Source organism: Hyperoodon ampullatus, assembly GCF_949752795.1.
Source record: "Hyperoodon ampullatus genome assembly, chromosome: 6".
In the NCBI taxonomy this organism is placed as follows: domain Eukaryota; kingdom Metazoa; phylum Chordata; class Mammalia; order Artiodactyla; family Ziphiidae; genus Hyperoodon; species Hyperoodon ampullatus.
The window spans coordinates 37,329,742-37,354,973 of NC_136919.1; the positions used below are offsets into that span (position 1 = coordinate 37,329,742).

General features: G+C 37.0%; 1 protein-coding gene across 1 annotated transcript in view; it reads left to right on the forward strand.

Moving 5' to 3' along the window:
- Positions 1-25,232, forward strand: part of KIAA1958 — a gene marked incomplete at its 3' end in the record, with an annotated part of 85,453 nt that overhangs the window by 54,536 nt on the left and 5,685 nt on the right. The window contains exon 4 of the mRNA XM_079706254.1: positions 19,381-19,553. Within this exon, the coding sequence (XP_079562380.1) occupies positions 19,381-19,553 (173 nt within the window). The remainder of the gene's footprint in view (positions 1-19,380; positions 19,554-25,232) is intronic.

Sequence of the window (25,232 nt, forward strand, 5' to 3'; positions counted from 1 at the left end):
ACAATAGAACTTTTTTGTTATTAAGAATATACTATAGGTTTCGTTTTTATTTTGCTGCTCACTGATCTTTTACACCAAGATGTTTTCATCTTTATCAGCTCACTGTTTTTGCTTCATATTTGTCTGTGTACCTGTGCTCTAAATAAAATTCTAGTTTTATGTCCCAGTGGCTTATTCTGTTGTATGATAATGTTTGCCTCTAATGTAGTGTGATTTTTCTATTGTTTCCAGTATTTGTTGGTACAGCCTAAAACTTATAGAAATAAGAAAAACAATCCAATAAAATCAGCTAATGAGTATCAGTGATGTCTCTATAATGAGAGCATGCTTTAATCACAGTATTTTGTCTGTATTTGGGTATGACCAGTCTTTAATCATTTAATAAATGGTTCTGCAAAGCTGGCTGATTTTTGTAGCTACAACAGTTTAAAAGACAAACCATGTTTAAAAAAAAAATTGTCCTGGTCACAGTGCATTAGCCTCAGGATATAGTCAGTGCATACTGAGTAAAGCATCCCATGTCAGGTGTTTTCTAACCACTGAGGAGGGGGAAATCATGGAAGGAGAAGCATTTCTACATGTGAGTGCTCAGACACATCTCATAGGTAGGGAAGACACTTTCGGAAGGCATTTATAGCTAATTAATCATATGCTTCCTGGAGCCCCAGGCCTAAAAATCCTGTTAGTGGAGCAGAAGGCTCCACTGCAAACTCTGTCTTTCTGTCCGTCTGTGGAGCTCTGTCAGCCATTTGTGTAAAGTCATACCAAGCTAAGTAGATGTCAGTTTCCAGACTTCCTCATTTTTAGGAAAATCTTTTCGGTCAGATAAATTCTCCATGTGATATTTGTTGCATTTAACACATTTGACAGTGCTCTTTGAGCAGAATAGGAATAGTTGTTCAAAATGATTATAATTATTAACTTCAGACATCCTTGTTGTGTCATTAAAGTTACTTAATAAAGAAAAGTATATTAAAACCCCAGAAAATATAACGTTCTCTCTCACAGTCAATTATTTTGCAAAAATGCAAATAAATTTCTTTCATGTCTGTGAATAGTCTCCCAAAGTATTTATCCATAGAAAGCTGAATATTCCAAATAGAAATAATTACTGTATTTTTGTATTGTAATACTTTAAATTGTATTAAAACTACTTTATAAATGGTTATAACTTAGTTTGTATTTCTAGTACTTTAGAAACAAGGAGCTCATCTTCAAATGTGTTTACAAGTTATACATTTAAAATGTAACAAATTTTATTTTTCCAGTAGGGGAAAAATATTAGAATTCAAGTTGAGGAATATTCACCCTACAATGTTTTCTTTTTTTAAAAGTTTTATTTATTTTTTATTTATTAACGATAATCTTTTCTAAGAAGACTTTAAGTGACTAAAAATGACTAATACATATTAAATACTTAACATTGGCGATATATCATCTGAAAAGATGTGTTAAAAAAAACATTGAATTTGGTGGCAGACATTTTCAGACTGAGCTGTTTTTCTTTTTTTTAATAAATTTATTTATTTATTTATTTTTGGCTGTGTTGGGTCTTCGTTGCTGTGCATGGGCTTTCTCTAGTTGCGGCCAGTGGGGGTCTACTCTTCCTTGCAGTGCGCCGGCTTCTCATTGCGGTGGCTTCTCTTGTGGAGCACGGGATCTAGGAGCGCGGGATTCCTTTCCTCTTCTTTCTCTCTCTTTCTGTCATATTTGCTAGAAGTTTGTCAAATTTATAGGTCTTTTCAAAGATTACATATTTTCATTTTTTATCCCAATTTATATCTTTTCCAGTTCATTAATTTGTTTTATTTTTATTGATTCACTCTACTATTTCTGAATTTGATTTACTTTCTCCAGGCTTTTGTGTTGAATAATGTTCCCTTTTTTAAATAAGGATTTTTAATATATTTTATTTGTTTATTTTTGGCTGCATTGGGTCTTTGTTGCTGTGCACAGGCTTTCTCTAGTTGTGGCAAGCGGGGGCTACTCTTCACTGAGGTGCGCGGGCTTCTCATCGCGGTGGCTTCTTTTGTTGCAGAGCACAGGCTCTAGGCACACGGGCTTCAGTAGTTGTGGCACACGGGCTCAGTAGTTGTGGCACACAGGCTTAGTTGCTCCGCAGCATGTGGGATCTTCCCAGACCAGAGATCAAACCCGTGTTCCCTGCATTGGCAGGTGGATTCTTAACCACAGCACCACCAGGGAAGTCCCAGAACTATTGTTTTTTTAAAAAGCATTTTCTTTATTAAAATTTATAATGTTTTCAAAATGTTAAGGCAATAAATAAATATTCATTGTGAATAATTTGGCAAATACTAATAATAGGAAATAAAAATCACAGGAATCTTACTACACATAAATAACAACTTTTAATGTTTTTATGTTTTATTTTGGAATTTTTTATGCATAAATGTACTTCAAAAATTATAGTCAAACTGTATTTACTGTTTTTTACATTTTTAAAAGATATTTAGCCTTTGAAAATGTTATTATTATATGGTTACATGGTTTTTCATTGCACAGTTGTACCAAAATCTATTTTACAATTCTTTTGTTGGTTTGGGTTTGTTTCGAGTTTTTCACTTTTATAAATTTGCCTTAAAGAACACCCTTGAGCATACATTTTTGTACATATCTCTGGTTAAATCCTTAGGATAAATTTCTAAAAGAGGAATTCCTGGGTCAAAAAAAAAGAACATTTAATTTATTTTTCCTACATATACATTTCCAAAGTCCTAGTGATTTTTAAAATTTGCAAGAATAATACATTAATATTGTAAAACTTAAAAATCCCAGAGAAGTCCTTATTAACCAGTGTGATGTGTATTTTTGCAAATTTTTTTCTATACTAGTGCAAGTTCCCCCATATCTTAGGACAGTCTTTAGATACGGACCTTTTTGTATTTTTGCCAATCTAACAAATGAATTACATCCTTTTTTGATTATAATGTCTGATTACTATCGCTTTTTGTTATTTGTATTTCTTTGAATATTGCCTGTCGTATTCTGGGCCTGTCTTTTCCAGTTGATTTGGAGAACCTTTTCATATGGACTTTGTCACTTTGTTATAGGTATTTTCTCCAGGACTATTTATTGTCTTTTAAAATTTATTCAGTGCAGAACTTTTGAATGTTTATGTCTGATTTGTTAATCTATTTTTTACACCTCTGGGTTGTGTCATACTGAGAAAAGCTTTCCTTATTCCCCAAATCATGAAAATTGTTGTCTATATGGAAACAGCTTTTTGAAAATAGATCCATTTGCAAATGTGTTATTTGCTTGTTGTATGAAATAGGAATCTAGATTTGCTTTGTTTTTTGGGGTTTTTTTATTTTTTAACATCTTTATTGGCGTACAATTGCTTTACAATCATGTGTTAGTTTCTGCTTTATAACGAAGTGAATCAGCTATACGTATACATACATCCCCATATCTCCTCCTGCTTGTGTCTCCCTCCCACCCTCCCTCCCTACCCCACCCTTCTGGGTAGACACTGAGCTGATCTCCCTGTGCTATGTGGCTGCTTCCCACTAGCTATCTATTTTACATTATTTGCTTTGTTTTTGTTTTTCCAACTCAATATCTTATTCTCTTAAAGCATTTACTGAAGAGTCCATGTTTTCCCCAGCAATTTTAATTGGAACCTTTATTATACAGTTGGCCTTCTGTACCTGTGGGTTTCACATTGGCAGATTCAGCCAACCTCGGATCAAAAAACAAAAAAATCCCAGAAACTTCCAACTTGAATTTTCTGCCAGGCAACTACTTACATAGCACTTACATTGTATTGGATATTACAAGTAACCTAGAGATGATTTAAAGTATACAGGAGTGTATGCATAGGTTATATGCAAATACTAGGCCATTTTGTATGGGACTTGAGCATCCTTGGATTTTGGTATCTGTGGGGGTCAGGGTGGGGCAGGTCCTGGGTGACTGTATATTCAGTTTGCATATTTACACAGACCTTTTCTGGACTATTCAGTAGCATTAATCTATTTGTCTATTTTTTTACCAGAACTTAACACTTTAAATTATTGCAGTGTTATAGTACATGTTTTTATCTTTCAGGGCAGGGCCTGCCAGTTATTATTTTCAAAATTGCCTTCCTTTTTTAATGCATTTACTCTCCTAGATAAATTTTAGAATCAACCTGACAAGTAACAACAAAGAGGGAGATTTTAATTAGAGTTACATTGAATTAAAGATTACTTGAAGAAGTTAAAAATCTTTATATTATTGAGCCTTCCCATACAGGTACATGGTATAACTCTTCATTTATTAAGTTTGTATATACAGGTACACCTCATTTTATTGCAGTCCACTTTATTGAGCTTTGCAGATATTGCATTTTTTTACAAATTGAAGGTTTGTGACAACCCTATGTCAAGCAAGTGTATCAGCACCATTTCTCCAACAGCATTTGCTCACTTCATGTCTTTGTGTCATGTTTTTGGTAATTCTGGCAGTATTTCAAATGTTTTCATTATTATAGTTGTTATGGTGATCTGTGATTAGTGATCTTTGATGTCACTATTGCCAAAAGGTTACAGCTCGCTGAAGGCTCAGACTTCGGTTGACATTTTTTAGCGACAAAGTACATTTAAATTAAGGTTCGTACATTTGTTCTTTTAGACATAATGCTATTGCACACTTAATAGACTACAGTGTAGTGTAAACATAACTTTTATATTCACTTTGGGAAACCAAAAAAATTGTGTACCTTTATTGCGATATTTGCTTTATTGTGGAAACAATCTGCAATATGTCTGAGATATGCCTGTACATTTTTAATTTTAAGGATTTGGGGTAAAGTTTTCTTATTGAATTATAAGACAGAAAAGTACACAAATCATTAGTGTACAACTTGATAAATTTTTATGAAGCAAACATATTTCTGTAACCACCCAGAGGAAGACAGAGCACTACCAGAACCCCAGAAGTTTCCCTCATGTAGCCTCCTCCCCTTGTTATCACCCTAAGGTAACCACTATATTACTTCACCATAGAGTCATTTTCATCTGTTCTTGAATTATATAAATGGACCATTTCAATGTACTCTTGTGTCTGGCTTCTTTTCCTTAACATTGTGTTTGTGAGATTCATCCATGTTTGTACATATGATTTGTTCCAGTAGTCCATTCCTCCTTTATTACGTAATAACTCATTGTATAAATATTTTACAGTTTCATATGCATTCTACTATTTATGGACATAGGGTTATTTCCAGTTTGGGGCTATTTATTTATTTATTTGGTTGCACCAGGTCTTAGTTGAGGCTTGCCAGCTCCTTAGTTGTGGCACATGGGTTCCTTAGTTGTGACATGTGGGCTCCTTAGTTGCGACATGTGGGCTCCTTAGTTGCGGCAGGCGGGCTCCTTGGTTGCAGCTCACGGGCTCCTTAGTTGCAGCTCGCCAGCTCCTTAGTTGTGGCATGCGAACTCTTGGTTGCGGCATGCCTGTGGGATCTAGTTCCCTGACCAGGGATTGAACCCAGGCCCCCTGCATTGGGAGCATGGAGTCTTAACCACTGCACCACCAGGGAAGTCCCTATTTATTATTAATTATGCTTTTGTGAACACTCATATATACAGGCCATTTAGTACACACGTACACATTTCTGTGTGGTATATACTTAGGTGTAGGATTGCTGGATCATAGAATATGTGTTTGTTCAACTTGAGTAGATGCTGCCAGTTGGTTTCCAAAGTGTCCAAATCGACACTCCTACCAGCTGAGTAATAGTGTTCCTGTTGTTCCACACCCTCATCAACACTAGATATTTGCATATTTTGTTTTTTATTTTAGACATGTTGATGAGTGTATTTTAATTTATATTTCCTGAAATGTAAATGATATTTCTTATTTTATGCTGTGCCCATTCAAGTTTGTCCATTTTTAATTGGACTATCTGCCTTCTATTTGATTTGTCAATTATATGCACTTCAGAAATTTTCTCCCACTGTATGACTTGCCTTTTCACTCTCCTTACGGTACATTTTGATAAATGTCTTTTTAATCTTAATGAAATCTAACTTATCAAATTTTCACTTTCGAGGTAATAATATTGATGTTCTGTTTAAAAGTATATAGCTACCCCAAGGTAATAAAATAACGGCCTCCTGTGTTTTCTTCTAGAAGCTTTATTGTTTTACCATTTACATTTAGGTGATACATTTGGAATTGCTTTTTTTGTTTAGGTGTGAAGTAGGCATTCAATTTGCTCATATTGTGTTTCGGATTTTGGGTCTGTGTTTATGAGCTGTGCTGGCTTGTAATTTTATTGGGTTACTCTTGTCATATGTTTATAGAAAAGTTATGCTGCCCTATAGAAGACATTGGATAGTGTTCCCTCTTTTTCTATTCTCTAGCAGAAGTTTTAGGTTTGGCATTATAGTTGATCCTTGAACAACACAGGTTTGAACTGCACAGACTCTTCTTTTTTTCTTAATAGTTTGTTAATTTTGTTAGTCTTTCAAATCCATCTCTTGGTGTTACTTTTTTTAAAAAATAAGTTTATTTATTTACTTATTTTTGGCTGTGTTGGGTCTTCATTGCTGCACACAGGCCCTCCCCAGCTGTAGCGAGCGGGGGCCACTCCCCATTGCGGTGTGCGGGCCTCTCACTGCGGTGGCTTCTCCTGTTGCGGAGCACAGGCTCTAGGCGCGCAGGCTTCAGTAGTTGTGGCACGCGGGCTCAGTAGTTGTGGCTTGCGGGCTCTAGAGCACAGGCTCGGTAGTTGTGGTGCACGGGCTTAGTTGCTTCATGGCACGTGGGATCTTCCCGGACCAGGGCTTGAACCCGTGTCCCCTGCATTGGTAGGCGGACTCCTAACCACTGCACCACCAGGGAAGCCGGTGTTACTTTTTTTTATTGTAAGTTTATTTCCTATTTCATTGATTTCTGTTCTTATGTGTACTGCTTCCTTCTTTTTATTTTTGGGGTTATATTTGTTTTTCTTTTTATAATTTCCTGGTATAGTTGATATTCAATCTTTCTTCTGAATTTAATGCTATCATTTTCTCTGTAGGCACTGCAATAACCACATCCCACAACTTTGACACATTATATCATCATTATCATTCATTTTGAAGTATTTTCTAATTCCCTTTGATTTTTAAAAATTCTACTGATATTCTGAATGACTTAATCTTTTGAAGTGTTGAGACTTGCTTTATGTCCTAGCATCTCTATTTTCGTAAAAGGGTTATGTGAAATCTTGACATTTGCTACAACATAGATGGATCTAGAGGGTATTACGCTAAGTGAAATAAGTCAGAAAAGGACAAATACCGTGTGATCTCACTTCCATGTGGAATCTAAAAAAACAAAACAAACCAGCAAACAAAGAACAAAAACAGACTCATAGATACAGAAAGCAAATGGGTAGTTTCCAGAGAGGAGGAGGATAGAGGCTGGAGCGAAATAGGTGAAGGAGGTTAAGAGGTACAAACCCCAGTTATAAAACAAAGAAGCCACAGGGGTGTAATATACAGCATAAAGAATATAGTCAGTAATGTGGTAATAACTTTGTGATCATTTCATAATGTATGCAATTGTCAAATCACTATGTAGTACACTTGAAGCTAACATAATATTATACATCAACTATATTTCAATTTTTAAAAAAGTATCATGTACCTTTGAAAAGAATGTGTATTCTGCCATTGTTATGTTGTTCTTTGTATATCAATTACATCCAGTTTGTTGCTTGCATCATTCATATCTTCTATATCTGTACAATTTTTTGTCTGCTTGTTCTGTCAGTTATGAAAAATGATGTATTAATACCTTAGTTGTAGTTTTGCCTATTTCTTTTTTAAATTCTTTCAACTTTTGCTTTTTATATTTTGAGGCTGTATTGTTAAGTCCATACAAATTTAGGATTGTTGTATCTCTCTGTTGAATTTTAAAACATCTCTTTTTATTTCTGGTAATGAATGCTTCTTGCCTTAAAGTCTGTTTTGTCTGATACTGTATAGCTATACCAGCGTTCCTTTCTTTATTGTTCACATGGTATACCTTTTTTTTTTATCCTTTTGCTTTCAACTTTTATACCCTAATAATTCCTATGTGTAAAGAACATATATAGCTGAGTTTTGTTTCTTATGCAGACTGACAACATTTTTTAAATTGAAGTATAGTTGACATTCAATATTATATTAACTTGAGGTGTACAAGATAGTAATTCAACATTTGTATACATTGCAAAATGATCACCACAGTCATCTGTCATCATACAAAGTTAATACAATATTATTGACTATATTCCCCATGCTGTACTTTATTTTTTTATATAAATTTATTCATTTATTTATGTATTTTTGGCTGCGCTGGATCTTCGTTGCTGCACATGGGCTTTCTCTAGTTGTGGCGAGCGAGGGCTACTCTTCATTGTGGTGCACAGGCTTCTCAGTGCAGTGGCTTCTCTTGTTGCAGAACCCAGGCTCTAGGCATGCGGGCTTCAGTAGTTGTGGTATGCGGGCTCAGTAGTTGTGGCTCACGGGCTCTAGAGCGCAGGCTCAGTAGTGGTAGTGCACGGGCTTAGTTGCTCTGCAACATGTGGGATCTTCCCTGACCATGTCTCAAACCCGTGTCCCCTGCATTGGCAGGCAGATTCTTAACCACTGTGCCACCAGGGAAGTCTCCAGAAGTTTGTACTTCTTGATCCCCTTCACCCATTTCACGACCCCCCTACCTCCCTCCCCTCTGGCAACCACCAGTCTGTTCTGTGTATCTGTGAGTCTGGGTTTTGGTCTTGTTTGTTTGTTTTGCTTTTTAGGTTCCACATATAAGTGAGATCATACAGTATTTGTTTTTCACAGGCTTTTTTCACTTAGCATAATACCCTCAAGGTCCATCTATGTTGTCATAAATGGCAACATTACCTTTTTTTTTTTTTTTTTTTTTTGCGGTACGCGGGCCTCTCACTGTTGTGGCCTCTCCCGTTGCAGAGCACAGGCTCCGGATGCGCAGGCTCAGCGGTCATGGCTCACGGGCCCAGCCGCTCCGCGGCATGTGGGATCTTCCCGGACCGGGGCACGAACCCGTGTCCCCTGCATCAGCAGGCGGATTCTCAACCACTGCACCACCAGGGTAGCCCACCTTTTTTTTTTTTAAATGGCTGAATAGTATTACACACACACACACACACACACACACACACACACACACACACCTTCTTTATCCATTCATCCATCAATGGACACTTAGGTTATTTCCATATCTTGGTTATTGTAAATAGTGCTGCAATGAACATAGGGTTGTATATATTTTTTCAAATTAGTGTTTTTGTTTTCTTCGACTAGATTGAATTTTTGCTAACAGTAGAATTGTTAGATCATACTGTAGATCTATTTTTAATTTTTTGAGGAAATTTCATATTCTTTTCCACAGTAGCTGCACCAATTTTCATTCCCACCAACAGTGCACAATGGTTCCCTTTTCTCCACATCCTCACCAACACTTGTTATTTCTTGTCTTTTTGATAAGAGCCATTCTGACAGGTGTGAGGTGATATCTCGTTGTGGTTTTGATTTGCATTTCCCTGATGATTAGTGTTACTGAGCATCTTTTCATGTGCCTGTTGGCCATATGTATGTCTTCTTTACATCATGCTTTCTTTCTTGGTTTTTTATTTTGTTTGTTAACTTGTCCCAAGTTTTGCTTGATAGATTGCAGATGTTGGATTTTTGTTTTTGTTTAACTCTTTTTCTGCTGATACTCCTTTATTTACTCTTACGTGAAAATCCTATATCCGTTCTAATAGTTGTTTCTTTCATGTTTTGTTTTTAACAGATTTAAACATATATTTTAATATAAAAAATTAATTAACATTGGTAATCTCTCCCTTCTTTTTTCCTCTTTGCTTTTTATCCTTTCCAAAGAGGATGAGATCTTAATCATATTTTTTCTATCTTTCCTCTCCCCTTTTCCCTTATTTTATTGAAATTATGGGGAGTTTTAGTTCAAGATTTTGTTCCATCACACCCCATCTCTTTTCACAGTCTTTTCTTAACTATTGTGTTGAGCTCAATTGCTACATTACTCAGTGTTAGAAGTAATTTTTTGCTTCTTACTATACCTTGTACCTAGTATCTTTCCCTTTCTTTGATTCATTTTTCATTTTGTTTGCAAATATCCATGACTAACTTTTTTTTGTTAAAAAAAGGGTGCTTGGATGCTACTTCTTTCATGACTGAAAATATCTTTCTTTTGCCTTGAATGATACTTTAGCTAGGTAATAGAATTCTTCATTTATGGTCCTTTTCCCTCACAGCTCTGAGGAGACTGAGTCATTGTTTTTTAGTATCACAGATGAAAAATCTAATTCTTGTTATTCTACTGATGGCTTTTTTCCCCCTACCAGAAAGATTATAGAATTTTCTTTTCGTTCTTAGATTTTGGAAATTTCACCAAGATATGTTTATATATGTGTCTTTTCAGTGTGTTTCTTTGACAGTTCATGAACCTTAACACCCTAAAGATTAAAATCTTTCTTTGATTAACAGAACTTTTCATATATTATATCTTTGATTATTTTATCCTATCCTCTTATAACCTTTTCTCTTGAATTCTTATAAGATGGATTTTGTTTCTCCATAGTCGTCTTCCATGCTTCTTAACTTCACTCTCATAATTATCAGTTTTTTTATTACTTTGCCTGCCCTTCAGGGAAAATTCCTTCTTAATCACTAATTTGTCCTTTAGCCATGTTTATTCTCATACTCGGCTCTTCTCAGAATTTTTAAAATATGTTTTTTCAGTCATTTAAAATTTCCAGGATCTTCCTTGTTCTACAATGAAAACTGTTCTTGTTTTAAGGATGCATTATCCTCTCAAATCTATGTATCTATCTTTTAAATTCTTTCTTTGGTTTTCTGAATTAAGTCTGTTTTCAGGGGGAGGACAGGGGATGTGAAATTAGTTGCTCTGCTTGTGTAACGTGGTAACTTCCATGCTTTTAGTTTTCCCCAGTTGCCAAGTGATGCTTGTTTGTATGTTCACATTTTAAAATGAAAGTCTAGATTTATCATTATTGATAGCTTATAGGGATTTCCTTAGACATTATTCAAGGTTCATGTTTGAACCTGGGCAGAGCTCACTTTTGCAGGTAATAGTTAAGCACAGGGTTCTGCAGGTGGACTTCACCCAGCTGTAATGAGTGGACAAAGAAGAGCCCATGAATAAGCTTCCCTGCAGGGTATATGAATGGAAAACAGGCTGGGAAGCCAGGAACTCTCTCAGATGTAGACACAGGGAAGATGCTACCTGATTGATGGTGTACATTTGGGGATTTCTTGTTTTTTGTAGCTGCTTTCCTTTTTTCCCTCTCTGTCCAGTGGGGCTGCCCAGAGTTACCTGAGGCAATGCCCATTTTCTCTCTGACCTTGAGGGTAGCCTTCCACATCAGATTCCCTCACTTTACACACTGTCCTGTAAATGATGTAAGTGGCAGCTACGTATAGAGAGCAGGATGATCATTCAGATCTGGCTGTCCTTAGGTTACACTACCATGACCCCATAGTCCCCTCCCACTCCCATGGCCTGCTCTTCCTAACTTTCAGCTCAGAGTTTGCCTGTTTTCTAGTGGGGAAAAAAATTCAAATCCTTCTTTAGTAGTTCCTTCTTTTCCCTGTATTCAGTTATAAGTTCTTACTTTTGTTTGTTTCTCCATCAATATACTCTCCTAAAAATGTCCTCAGCACTGTAACACTAGAACTTCTACTCAGAATTTTTAAAAAGCAGTTAAATAAACATAATCCTTAAATACAATCATGAAGGAATCATATATGTCATTTCATTTTCACAAATTTCTTTCCCATTATGTAAGTATACAAGCATTCTTTCCCTGTTTCTGTATATACCAGGATGTTGGTTTCCATTTTCAGTGTACCATCTCTGTCCTGTGATAAAAAAATAAATTAGTTAAGGTCGTTTAATTATTTAATGTAATAATTAAACTTAGTCATCCTATCTTGCAGTGTGACTCTTTTCTACTCCTCTGCATATTAAAGTAATGGGGGGGAATTCCCTGGTGGTTCAGTGGTTAGGACTCCTGCTTTCACTGCCGAGGGCCCAGGTTCCATCCCTGCTCAGGGAACTAAGTTGCCACAAGCCCTGCAGCAGCCAAAAAAATAAAAAATAAAATGATGGGGACTAGGCTGTGTTGCAAATAAATCATTTTGTTGTTGTTGTTTTTAAAAAGCTATAGTGAAACTATAGTGGTTGTTTAACTAAATCAGACTTATGAAGGTTAATCTGAGTAAATTTGGGAGGCAAAGATATTTTTTAGAAGCACAAGTGGCTAATATCTAAATTGTATTCCTTACTAAGCATTTTATCCCTGTAGTACCTGATTCCTTTGCTGTAGTGACCAGGGCATAGAGTCAGCAGGACCCAGGTGCAAACCCTGGCTTTATTACTTGCCAACTCCATGACTTGGGACAGCACAGTGCCTGGTACAGAGAGAGTACCTCAGTAAACATTGGATGAGTGATGTATGAAGTTACTAAATGTTTGAGGTTCAGTTTCCTTACCTGTAAAATAGGTATAAGGTTGCTTAGAGACTACAGATAATTTACATGACTCTTGGCATATAGTAAGCATTCTATTAGTGCTAGAGGCAATGATAGTAAATTTTGTACTAGAATCCTTTCATTAATATCAAGCAAGTCCCAGCAATAATGTGAGTTATGTCAACTTAGGAGGGTGGTAAGAGGAATATGCCTGCATGACTCAGTTGCTTTGGAAAGCATTTCTAGCACTGTTTACTGCTCTCTTGCTATAAGCATTTATTAAAGCAGATTGTGTGTTCAGCAGTTCAAAGCAGACTTAAAGGGTGAGGACACAGTCTTAAGGAGCATATAAACCAGTTGAAGAGATCTTCTGGGCACAATTAGATTATTAGTTCCAAGGAATAATAAAGCAAATGTGGGGCTCATAGTGAAGGAGAGAATAAGGGAGTTGGGTTTGTATGGGGAAAGATCACATAGATGTGAGTTTGCAATTGGAGTTGGAATTGAAAAAAGATACTGTTTGATTGGCACAAAGACCACGGAGGGATTTCTCAGGCTAGGTGTAGGGAAGGTGTGATGTGGGTGTCCTGGGCACAGGCAGAGGCTAGGGAACAACAAGAGGCTGGTGGTTTGGAGTTCCTCAGTGGGAGCAGAGAAAGATGAGGTGAGTTAGACGAAACCACTTTGTAGATCACCTTGGTAATGCCTTAACTCATTCTGCTATTTCTCAGCCTTTCTGTGCCTGGTTTGAATACAGAAACATTCCAGAGAGGGTCAGGGCCATTAGATAAAGTACAAGTTGGCATTGTTTTCACTGTGACGTGGTTTACCTTGATTTTTTTTTCTATCCAAAGACAACAATTTCAACAGTTTAAGCCCAGTGTTAGTGGATTACAGAGTATGAAGCGCGGCCAGCTAATGGCTGTGGATTTACTCTGATGACTAGTATTTAAAGCGGACACATTGAGGAAGACCAGTCTTCATCTGAAGTAATTTGACAATTGCATTTTTTTTTCTTTTTGTAGCCCAGACCTCCTCAATATCAAGGAGGTGGAGGTAGGAGGGGGGAGGAGGGAGGGTTGCAAAGGAGCAGCATGGCATGAACCCTACTCCTAGGAGGGAGAGACCCTTTTTTTTAATTTTTGAATTTTATTTGATCTATTTTTTTATACAGCAGGTCCTTATTAGTCATCAATTTTATACACATCAGTGTATACATGTCAATCCCAATCTCCTAATTCATCACACACACCCCACACCCCGCACCGCTTTCCCCCTTTGGTGTCCATACATTTGTTCTCTACATCTGTGTCTCAATTTCTGACCTGCAAACCAGTTCATCTGTGCCATTTTTCTAGGTTCCACATATATGCGTTAACATACAATATTTGTTTTTCTCTTTCTGACTTACTTCACTCTGTATGACAGTCTCTGGATCCATCCACGTCTCTACAAATGACCCAATTACATTCCTTTTTATGGCTGAGTAATATTCCATTGTATATATGTACCACATCTTCTTTATCCATTCATCTGTCGATGGGCATTTAGGTTGCTTCCATGACCTGGCTATTGTAAATAGTGCTGCAATGAACATTGGGGTGCATGTGTCTTTTTGAATTATGGTTTTCTCTGGGTATATGCCCAGTAGTGGGATTGCTGGATCATATGGTAATTCAATTTTTAGTTTTTTAAGGAACCTCCATACTGTTCTCCATAGTGGCTGTATCAATTTACATTCCCACCAGCAGTGCAAGAGGGTTCCCTTTTCTCCACACCCTCTCCAGCACTTGTTGTTTGTAGATTTTCTGATGATGCCCATTCTAACGGGTGTGAGGTGATACCTCATTGTAGTTTTGATTTGCATTTCTCTAATAATTAGTGATGTTGAGCAGCTTTTCATGTGTTTGTTGGCAATCTGTATGTCTTCTTTGGAGAAATGTCTATTTAGATCTTCTGCCCATTTTTTGGATTGGGTTGTTTGTTTTTTTAATATTGAGCTGCATGAGCTGCTTATATATTTTGGAGATTAATCCTTTTTCCGTTGATTCGTTTGCAAATATTTTTTCCCATTCTGAGGGTTGTCTTTTCGCCTTGCTTTTGTTTTTCTTTGCTGTGCAAAAGCTTTGAAGTTTCATTAGGTCCCATTTGTTTATTTTTGTTTTTATTTCCATTACTCTAGGAGGTGGATCAAAAAAGATCTTGCTGTGATTTATGTCAAAGAGTGTTCTTCCTATGTTTTCCTCTAAGAGTTTTATAGTGTCCAGTCTTACATTTAGGTCTCTAATCCATTTTGAGTTTATTTTTGTGTATGGTGTTAGGGAGTGTTCTAATTTCATTCTTTTACATGTAGCTGTCCAGTTTTCCCAGCACCACGTATTGAAGAGACCGTCTTTTCTCCATTGCATATCCTTGCCTCCTTTGTCATAGATGGGTTGACCATAGGTGCGTGGGTTTATCTCTGGGCTTTCTATCTTGTTCCATTGATCTATGTTTCTGTTTTTGTGCCAGTACCATATTGTCTTGATTACTGTGCTTTGTAATATAGTCTGAAGTCCAGGAGTCTGATTCCTCCAGCTCCGTTTTTTTCCCTCAAGACTGCTTTGTCTATTTGGGGTCTTTTGTGTCTCCAAACAAATTTTAAGATTTTTTTCTTCTAGTTCCGTAAAAAATGCCATTGGTAATTTGATAGGGGTTGCAATGAATCTGTAGATCGCTTTGGGTAGTATAGTCATTTTCACAATATTGATTCTTCCAATCCAAGAACATGGTATATCTCTTCATCTGTTGGTATCATCTTTAATTTCTTTCATCAGTGTCTTATAGTTCTCTGCATACAGGTCTTTTGTCTCCCTAGGTAGGTTTATTCCTAGGTATTTTATTCTTTTTGTTGCAATGGTAAATGGGAATGTTTCCTTAATTTCTCTTTCAGATTTCTCATCATTAGTGTATAGGAATGCAAGAGATTTCTATGCATTAATTTTTTATCCTGCTACTCTACCAAATTCATTGATTAGCTCTAGTAGTTTCTGGTGGTATCTTTAGGATTCTCTATGTATAGTATCATGTCATCTGCAAACAGTGACAGTTTTACTTCCTCTTTTCCAATTTGGATTCCTTTTATTTCTTTTTCTTCTCTGATTGCCGTGGCTAGGACTTCCAAAACTATGTTGAATAATAGTGGTGAGAGTGGACATCCCCCTCTTGTTCCTGATCTTAGAGGAAATGCTTTCAATTTTTCACCATTGAGAATGATGTTTGCTGTGGGTTTGTCATATATGGCCTTTATTATGTTGAGGTAGGTTCCCTCTATGCCCACTTTCTGGAGAGTTTTTATCATAAATTGGTGTTGAATTTTGTCAAAAGCTTTTTCTACATCTATTGAGATGATCATATGGTTTTTATTCTTCAATTTGTTAATATGGTTTTTCACATTGATTGATTTATGTATATTGAAGAATCCTTGCATCCCTGGGATAAATCCCACTTGATCCTGGTGTATGATCCTTTTAATGTGTTGTTTGATTCTGTTTGCTAGTATTTTGTTGAGGATTTTTGCATCTATATTCATCAGTGATATTGGTCTGTAATTTTCTTTTTTTGTAGTATCTTTGTCTGGTTTTGGTATCAGGGTGATGGTGGCCTTGTAGAATGAGTTTGGGAGTGTTCCTTCCTCCACAACTTTTTGGAAGAGTTTGAGATGGATGGGTGTTAGCTCTTCTCTAAATGTTTGATAGAATTCACCTGTGAAGCCATCTGGTCCTGGACTTCTGTTTGTTGGAAGATTTTTCATCACAGTTTCAATTTCATTACTTGTGATTGGTGTGTTCATATTTTCTATTTCTTCCTGGTTCAGTCTTGGAAGGTTATACCTTTCTAAGAATTTGTCCATTTCTTCCAGGTTGTCCATTTTATTGGCATACAGTTGCTTGTAGTAGTCTCTTAGGCTGCTTTGTATTTCTGCAGTGTCTGTTGTAACCTCTCCTTTTTCATTTCTAATTTTATTGATTTGAGTCCTCTCCCTCTTTTTCTTGAAGAGTCTGGCTAATGGTTTATCAATTTTGTTTATCTTCTCAAAGAAACAGCTTTTAGTTTTATTGATCCTTGCTCTTGTTTTCTTTGTTTCTATTTCATTTATTTCTGCTCTGATCTTTAAGGTTTCTTTCCTTCTGCTAACTTTAGGTTTTGTTTGTTCTTCTTTCTCTAGTTCCTTAAGGTGTAAGGTTAGATTATTTATTTGAGATTTTTCTTGTTTCTTGAAGTAGGCTTGTATAGCTATAAACTTCCCTCTCAGAACTGCTTTTGCTGCATCCCATAGGTTTTGGATCATCATGTTTTCATTGTCATTTGTCTCTAGGTATTTTTTGATTTCCTCTTTGATTTCTTCAGTGATCTCTTGGCTATTTAATAATGTATTGTTTAGCCTCCATGTGTTTGTGTTTTTTACATTTTCTTCCCTGTAATTCATTTCTAATCTCATAGCGTTGTGGTCAGAAAAGATGCTTGATATGATTTCAATTTTCTTAAATTTACTGAGGCTTGATTTGTGACCCAAGATGTGATCTATCCTGGAGAATGTTCCATGTGCACTTGAGAAGAAAGTGTGATCTGGTGTTTCTGGATGGAATGTCCTATAAATATCAATTAAATCTGTCTGGTCTATTGTGTCATTTAAAGCTTCCGTTTCCTTATTTATTTTCATTTTGGATGATCTGTCCATTGGTGTAAGTGAGGTGTTAAAGTCCCCCACTATTATTGTGTTACTGTCAATTTCCTCTTTTATAGCTGTTAGCAGTTGCCTTATGTATTGAGGTGCTCCTATGTTGGGTGTGTATATATTTCTAATTGTTATATCTTCTTCTTGGATTGATCCCTTGATCATTATGTAGTGTCCTTCCTTGTCTCTTGTAACATTCTTTATTTTAAAGTCTATTTTATCCGATATGAGTATTGCTACTCTAGCTTTCTTTTGATTTTCATTTGCATGGAATATCTTTTTCCATCCCCTCACTTTCAGTCTGTATGTGTCCCTAGGTCTGAAGTGGGTCTCTTTTAGACAGCATATATATGAGTCTTGTGTTTGTATCTATTCAGCAAGCCTGTGTCTTTTGGTTGGAGCATTTAATCCATTCACATTTAAGGTAACTATCGATATGTATGTTCCTATGACCATTTTCTTAATTGTTTTGGGTTTGTTTTTGTAGGTCCTTTTCTTCTCTTGTGTTTCCCACTTAGAGAAGTTCCTTTAGCATTTGTTGTAGAGCTGGTTTGGTGGTGCTGAATTCTCTTAGCTTTTGCTTGTCTGTAAAGCTTTTGATTTCTCCATCGAATCTGAATGAGATCCTTGCAGGGTAGAGTATTCCTGGTTGTAGGTTCTTCCCTTTCATCACTTTAAGTATATCATGCCACTCCCTTCTGGCTTGTAGAGTTTCTGCTGAGAAATCAGCTGTTAACCTTATGGGAGTTCCCTTTATGTTATTTGTCATTTTTCCCTTGCTGCTTTAATTTTTCTTTGTCTTTATTTTTTGCCAGTTTTATTACTATGTGTCTCGGCGTGTTTCTCCTTGGGTTTATCCTGTATGGGACTTGCTGGGCTTCCTGGACTTGGGTGGCTATTTCCTTTCCCATGTTAGGGAAGTTTTCGACTGTAATCTCTTCAAGTATTTTCTCGGGTCCTTTCTCTCTCTCTTCTCCTTCTGGGACCCCTATAATGCGAATATTGTTGCGTTGAATGTTGTCTCAGAGGTCTCTTAGGCTGTCTTCATTTCTTTTCATTCTTTTTTCTTTATTCTGTTCCGCAGCAGTGAATTCCACCATTCTGTCTTCCAGGTCACTCCTCTGTTCTTCTGCCTCAGTTATTCTGCTATTGACTCCTTCTAGTGTAGTCTTCATTTCAGTTATTGTATTGTTCATCTCTGTTTGTTTGTTCTTTAATCCTTCTAGGTCTTTGTTAAACATTTCTTGCATCTTCTCGATCTTTGCCTCCATTCTTTTTCCAAGGTCCTGGATCATCTTCACTATCATTATTCTGAATTCTTTTTCTGGAAGGTTGCCTATCTCCACTTCATTTAGTTGTTTTTCTGGGGTTTTATCTTGTTCCTTCATCTGGTACATAGCCCTCTGCCTTTTCATCTTGTCTATCTTTCTGTGAATGTGGTTTTTGATCCACAGGCTGCAGTGGCATTTGCAGTTTAAAATCTGTTTGCTCTCCTCTGAGACAATGTGAGCCCCTCTGGAGCATCCCCCTCTTTCCCTAATATTCTACTTGACGTTCCATTCTGACTCTAAGCTAGCTGATGGGTTGTGGAGTCAGGGTTGAAATCTCTCTCTCTTTATCAATTTGTGAAAAGAAATAAAGAAATATGCTAATACCATTTAATTTAGTGCTGTCCAGGATGACAAATAAGATATTTGAGACTATATGTTGCAGAGAAGTAACAGCTCTTCATGTGCTAAGGAAAAGAGAAAGGATGTGTAACTTGTCTTCCTTTCTTTCTATCCTTTTGTCATTGTTGTTAACATAAATGCTATTTTTTTACAGTGAAAATTTTAGATAGAACATTCTTTGTTTTTCTGCATTCATTTTCCCCCTTCTATTATTGTAATGCCTGCATTAGTATATCAGTTAATACATATGGCAAAATTGTTGGGATTAAATGCAAGGTTACTACATCGATTTCATGCTATAAACATTGTTCCCTCCTGTATTTATTCTAATTTATGTATACTTGATAGAAATTTCATTTTTTAACGTGTTGTATCTCTTAGGAGTTTTCTACTATTTAACATGATCCGAAGATACAATTCTCTGAGGAAGGTAATGGCAAATTATTTTAATGCCTTTTATTGTTTTTGTTTCTAGCATATTCTACTAAGCTCAACAAATTTCCTGTATTTAATATTAATGATGACTTGAATGATCTGTGTACCAGTGCAGTAAGCCCAAATACAACCAAAGCAACACGGTATGCCCTGAATGTGTGGCGATATTGGTGTATGACCAATGGGCTTAAAGATCACACAGACATCACCAAGGTAAGAAACCCTTAAGTTTACTTCTTCTTTTGGTCAACTTCACTGAGCTTCCATGTGTCAGGCACTGTGCTAAGTATTGTGGGGAACACAGAACAGGTACTTTCTGCCTGAGGAAACTTTGAAAGACCATAAAATAGAAAAATATCCACAGTACAAAACAGAATTTAATACGTGTTCTCGGAATTTATAGATCAGAAATGCCAAAAAATTCAGATGGATAAATTAATTTCAGTTTGTTGAGACTAGCAAAGGAATTGATATTTAAACTGTATTTTGAGGGAGAGGTAGGGTTTCAACAGAATTGAAGACAAGGGTCTTCTAGGCTGAGTCATGTAAGAAAGAGTAAAAATTAAAGGGATAGACCCACTTGCCTGCAGCAGAGGCTTCATATATAGGAGTAGTGGACTATAAAACTGGATTTTGACAACCCTTAAATGGCAAGCTGAAATCTTGTGAATATTGGGAAACCATTGAAGTTTTGTTTTGTTTTTGTGTTTGTTTGTAAGGAGAGACTTTATTTGAAGGATTATTGGGGGGGCTGCAGCAGAGAAGGGACTGTTATAACAGAAACACTCTGACCATAAGATCTGCAAATATCTTAAGGGTTAGGTGAAAGGGAAACACTGAATTTTTTTGAACAGGAAGAAACATAAGAAACATAATATTATAGAGCAATTAATTGGAGGTGATGAGCAAAAATGTATTAATATTCTTGGTCCTCAATTTCCCCAGTTGTAAAATGAACCCTTAGAATCTCTTCCAACTTGAAATGTTGGAGGGTTGTGAATAGAAGGGAAAATTCTTGGACATGTAGAGTCAGAACAGAAAGATGTATTTTGATTTGGATATGTTGAGTTTAGATAATAGAGATGTCTACCAGATGGATATGTCGAATAAGCATTTGGGAAGGTGGGACTTAAAACATGGGGGAAATGTTAAAGCTGGAAGTATAGATTCAAAGATATTGCAAATAGAAGTCATAACTGAAGCGCAAGGGCAGGTGACATCTCCAAGTTTGGGTGATGTGTTTAGGGCACCAACAAGAGATGGAATAGGAAGTCCAGATTTCTACTTCAGGCAGCATGGTGCCCTAGATACTGTGAGGGGCCTTTCTGCTGTACTTGCAGAAAGAAAGGGAGCCATCCACAGGATCAAAACAGGAGCCGTGTGAGCAGTAAGCACGTATGAAAGGCAGGGCTCTTTCTCAGGGCTTATGTTGATAACATCATTAAGAAGGGAAGAGGCAGGGAGCTAAACTGAAGAATCCTTGATTGAAGAGCAGACCCTGCAAGTGTCTAAAGAAGTTCTTGGTCAGTAGCATACCCTGGCTCCTTGCAGAGTCATATGCTAATAATCTTTGAAGGGAAACATCCAAAATATAGGTGCTCAGATTTTTCACAGATTAAGACCAACTAAATGTGTGCTCATTAAAAAAAAAAAATCACTATCCACTTAAGGAAATACATCACCATGAATGAGAATGAATAGAAACAACAAAGAACAGATTTAGACACCAGGGACTTTAGATAGTAGATTATAGGTTAAGGATGTATGAAATGTTTGTTGAAACAATGAAAAGAATTATAAAAATGAAAAAGCAACAACATACTAATCAAAATGATCCAGCAGATTAGAAAATAAATTGAAATTTCCACTTGTGGCCATAAAGGAATAGAAGGGTCCAGAATTACTCTCCTGCTGTAACAGCTAGAAAACTGGGCATAATATATGAAATAACTCTTCCTACAGAACAGGCAGCACAGGACTTGATCCCTAAGATGGGTGCTTGACCACCTCTCAGACTTTCTGCCTGGAGACATTTTTTCTTTTGTTTTTTTTTCTTGCGGTACGCGGGCCTCTCACTGTTGTGGCCTCTCCGGTTGCGGAGCACAGGCTCCGGACGCGCAGGCTCAGCGGCCATGGCTCACGGGCCCAGCCGCTCTGCGGCATGTGGGATCCTCCCGGACCGGGGCACGAACCCATGTCCCCTGCATCGGCAGGCGGACTCTCAACCACTGCGCCAGCAGGGAAGCCCTGGAGACAATTTTTAAACTGCATTGAAGGGAGGGGAACCCAAACTGAGCCTGGCAATCTTGCTGAGTTGAGGGGAGACAGAAATCAGAGCTCAGGGCGGCTGAGGACATGAGAACAACTAGAAAGAAGTTACAACATTCATTGAAAAGATAAGACAAATCCAGAATTTAATAATGTAAAATTCACAATTTCTAGCATACAATCAACAGTTACTATACATAGGAAGAAGTGGGAACATATAACCCATGCCCAGGAGAAAAATCAGTTAAGTCTTTCACTTCCAACCAATTTGGAGGAGATTTACTCTCCTGCCAGAAACAACCAAAAAACAGACAAATGATATAACTAATGTTTTGCAAGGTATTATATAATACACAAAGAAGGGCAGTGATCTCTAAGAGATGGGAAACAAGTTGAGCCTTACATGTGCCCCAGCTTGCTGCCTTGAAAGAGTCTACAGGGCTGTGGTGCAGGGAGGGAGCATGCAGGCAGAGCCCAGCAGATTTGCTGAGTTGAGGAAATGGAACTGAGTCCAGAGAGACCCAGGTGGCTAGAATTGTCATAACAGAATATTCGAAAGTAGAGAGCTACACAGAAAGAGAACGTGAGAGATCTGAAGCTATTCTGTCTCAAATATTCAGCTGAGTACTGATCAACATCTGCATGTGAGGAAACTACTCAAGGCTGGGCAAAAAAAAAAAAAAAAAAAAAAAAGATGCCTGAAAGAATCAGAGGTAATAGTACCTGGAGCTCACACAGAACTGGAAACAGTACCTCTTCCCACCAGTCAGACAGGAAAAACCTCAGGATTCGTGGGGTAGAGACTTTAGAAAGGTCTTGCATCAAATGTGGAGAATAATTAACCACAGACTGAGCTTTGCTCTAACCCTACCCAACAAATCTGAAAAGCAAGACCCAGCTACATGAAAAGGTGCTAGATATCACTAATCGTCAGGGAAATGCAAATCAAAACCGCAGTGAGCTATCACCTCACATCTGTTAGGATGACTATTATCAAAAGACAAGAGTTAACTAATGTTGGTAAGGCTGTGGAGAAAAGGGAACTGTTGTGCACTACTGGTGCAAATGTAAAGTGGTGCAGCCACTATAGAAAAAGAGTATGGAGGTTCCTCAAAACATTAAAAATAGAACTATCATGCGATCCTTTATCTAAAGGAAACGAAAACACTAATTCAAAAGGATATATACACCCCTGTGTTCATTGCAGCATTATTTACAATAGCCAAGACATAGAAGCAACCTAAGTATCCATAGATGGATGAATGGATAAAGAATATGTGGTGTATAGATACAATGGAATATTATTCAGCCATAAAAAGGAAGAAAATCTTGCTATTTGCAACAACATGGATGGACCTTGAGGGCATTATACTAAATGAAATAAGTCAGACAGAGAAAGACAATTACCATATGATCTCACTTATATGTGGAATCTAAAAGAACAAAAAACCTCCTAGCTACAAAGAACAGATTGGTGGTCACTAGAGGCTGGGAATGAGCGGTGTTGAAAATGGGTGAAGGTGGTCAAAAGGCCTGGGGATGTAATGTGCAGCATGATGAGTATAGTTAATAACACGGTACTGTATATTTGAAAGTTGCTAAGAGAGTAGATCTTAAAAGCTCTTGTTACAAGAAAAAAAATTTTTAACTATGTATGGTGATGGGTGTTGACTAGATTTATTGTGGTAATCATTTTGCAATATATACAAATATCAAAATATTATGTTATACACCTGAAACTGATATAGTGTCATATGGTAATTATATCTCAATTTTTTTTAATTAAGAAAAAGCAAGACCCAAAAGGGTCAAACAGTTTTCAAGTAACTTAACTATGTCCCAGAACAAACCTTAAGAATATTTATAGGAATATAAGAATATCCAGAACCCAAGAAGTAAAATTCACAATCTCTGGCAACTAAACAAAAATTTTCAGTCTTGCAAAGGAGCAAGAAAATATCAATATATCACTTAAAGAATGAATCAATCAAAACCAACCCAGAACTGACACAGAGTTTAGAATTAGCAGACAAGGGCATTAAACCATTATTATGACGAAAATAAACACGTGAAAAGATGCTCATTAGACCACAGGGAAATGCAAGACAAAATCACATGAGATTCTACTTCACATTCAGTAGAAAGACTAGGATAAAAAAAAGAAAAACAGATAATAACAAGTGTTGATGAGGATGTAGAGAAATTGGAACCCTCCTACATTTCTGGTGGGAATGCAAAATGATGCAACTGCTTTGGAAAGTCTGGCAGTTCCCCAAAAGTTAAACATAAGGTTACTCTCACCCAGCAATTCCATTCATAGGCATATACTCAAGAAAATTTAAGACATATATCTATACAAAAACCTGTACACAAATATTTGTTGTAGCATTATTCATCAGCCAAAATGTACAAACAACCCAAATGTCCATCAGCAGATGAATGGATAAACAAAATGTGGCATATCCATACAATGGAATATTATATGTCAATGAAAAGAAATGAAGTACTGATACATGCTTACAGCATGGCTGAACCTTGAAAGTGTTATACTAAGTAAAATAAGTCAGACACAAAAGAGCAAATATATGATTCCATTTATGTAAGCTACCTAGAATAGACAGGTTCATAGAGACAGAAAGTATAATAGAGGTTACCAGGGGCTGGCAGGGGGAAGAAATGTAGAGTTATTGTATAATGAGTACAGTTTCTGTTTGGAATGATGAAAAAGTTCTGGAAATGAGTAGTGATGATGGTTGCACAATATTGTGAATGTACTTAATGACACTGGATGGTACACTTATAAATGGTTAAGATGGTAGATTTTATATTATGTATATTTTACCACAATAAAAAAGCAAATAAATCTATTAAAATGTAACAATTTCACCTTTATTAATAATAATTTTAAAATTCATCTATTCTCATAGACCCTCATCACCATGTCTTCAACCCCTAACCTTAACCTTTTCTAGGTCAGAGGATCTTGTCTTCCAGACTTTGTGAAGTCACTATGAAGACAGTTGTCCATTACTGGGAAACTTTACATTTCCCTGCAGGAATCCATAAAAAGAGCCCCATTTCCCCATAACCTTCATGGCATAGGTAACATATACATCTCAGGTAGTAAAAATGTCTCGATTGTCCAGTTGGGTGTGCCTTATCATCACTTCTCGTTTCACCTGTGTTGTTTGGAGGAATAATGGATGAGGAAGAAGATATATTTCAATCCTCTGTCTCACATGGGCCACTTAAATATTTTTAATGGTTAAATTCTTAAGAAAGAGGCCAGTCTCTTAGAGCATTAGCCAGTATTTTTGTTAAAAGAAGGAATTGTGGCATCAAAGTCCATAGTCTTAATCTCACTTTTTGGTCTCAGTGCAAGGTATTTTTAGTGTAAGTGTGTCTTTTTTTGTTTGTTTGTTTTTTGTGGTATGCAGGCCTCTCACTGCTGTGGCCTCTCCCGTCGTGGAGCACAGGCTCCTGACGCGCAGGCTCAGCGGCCATGGCTCACGGGCCCAGCCACTCCGCGGCTTGTGGGATCTTCCCGGACCGGGGCACGAACCCGTGTCCCCTGCATCGGCAGGCGGACTCTCAACCACTGCGCCACCAGGGAAGCCCCTAAGT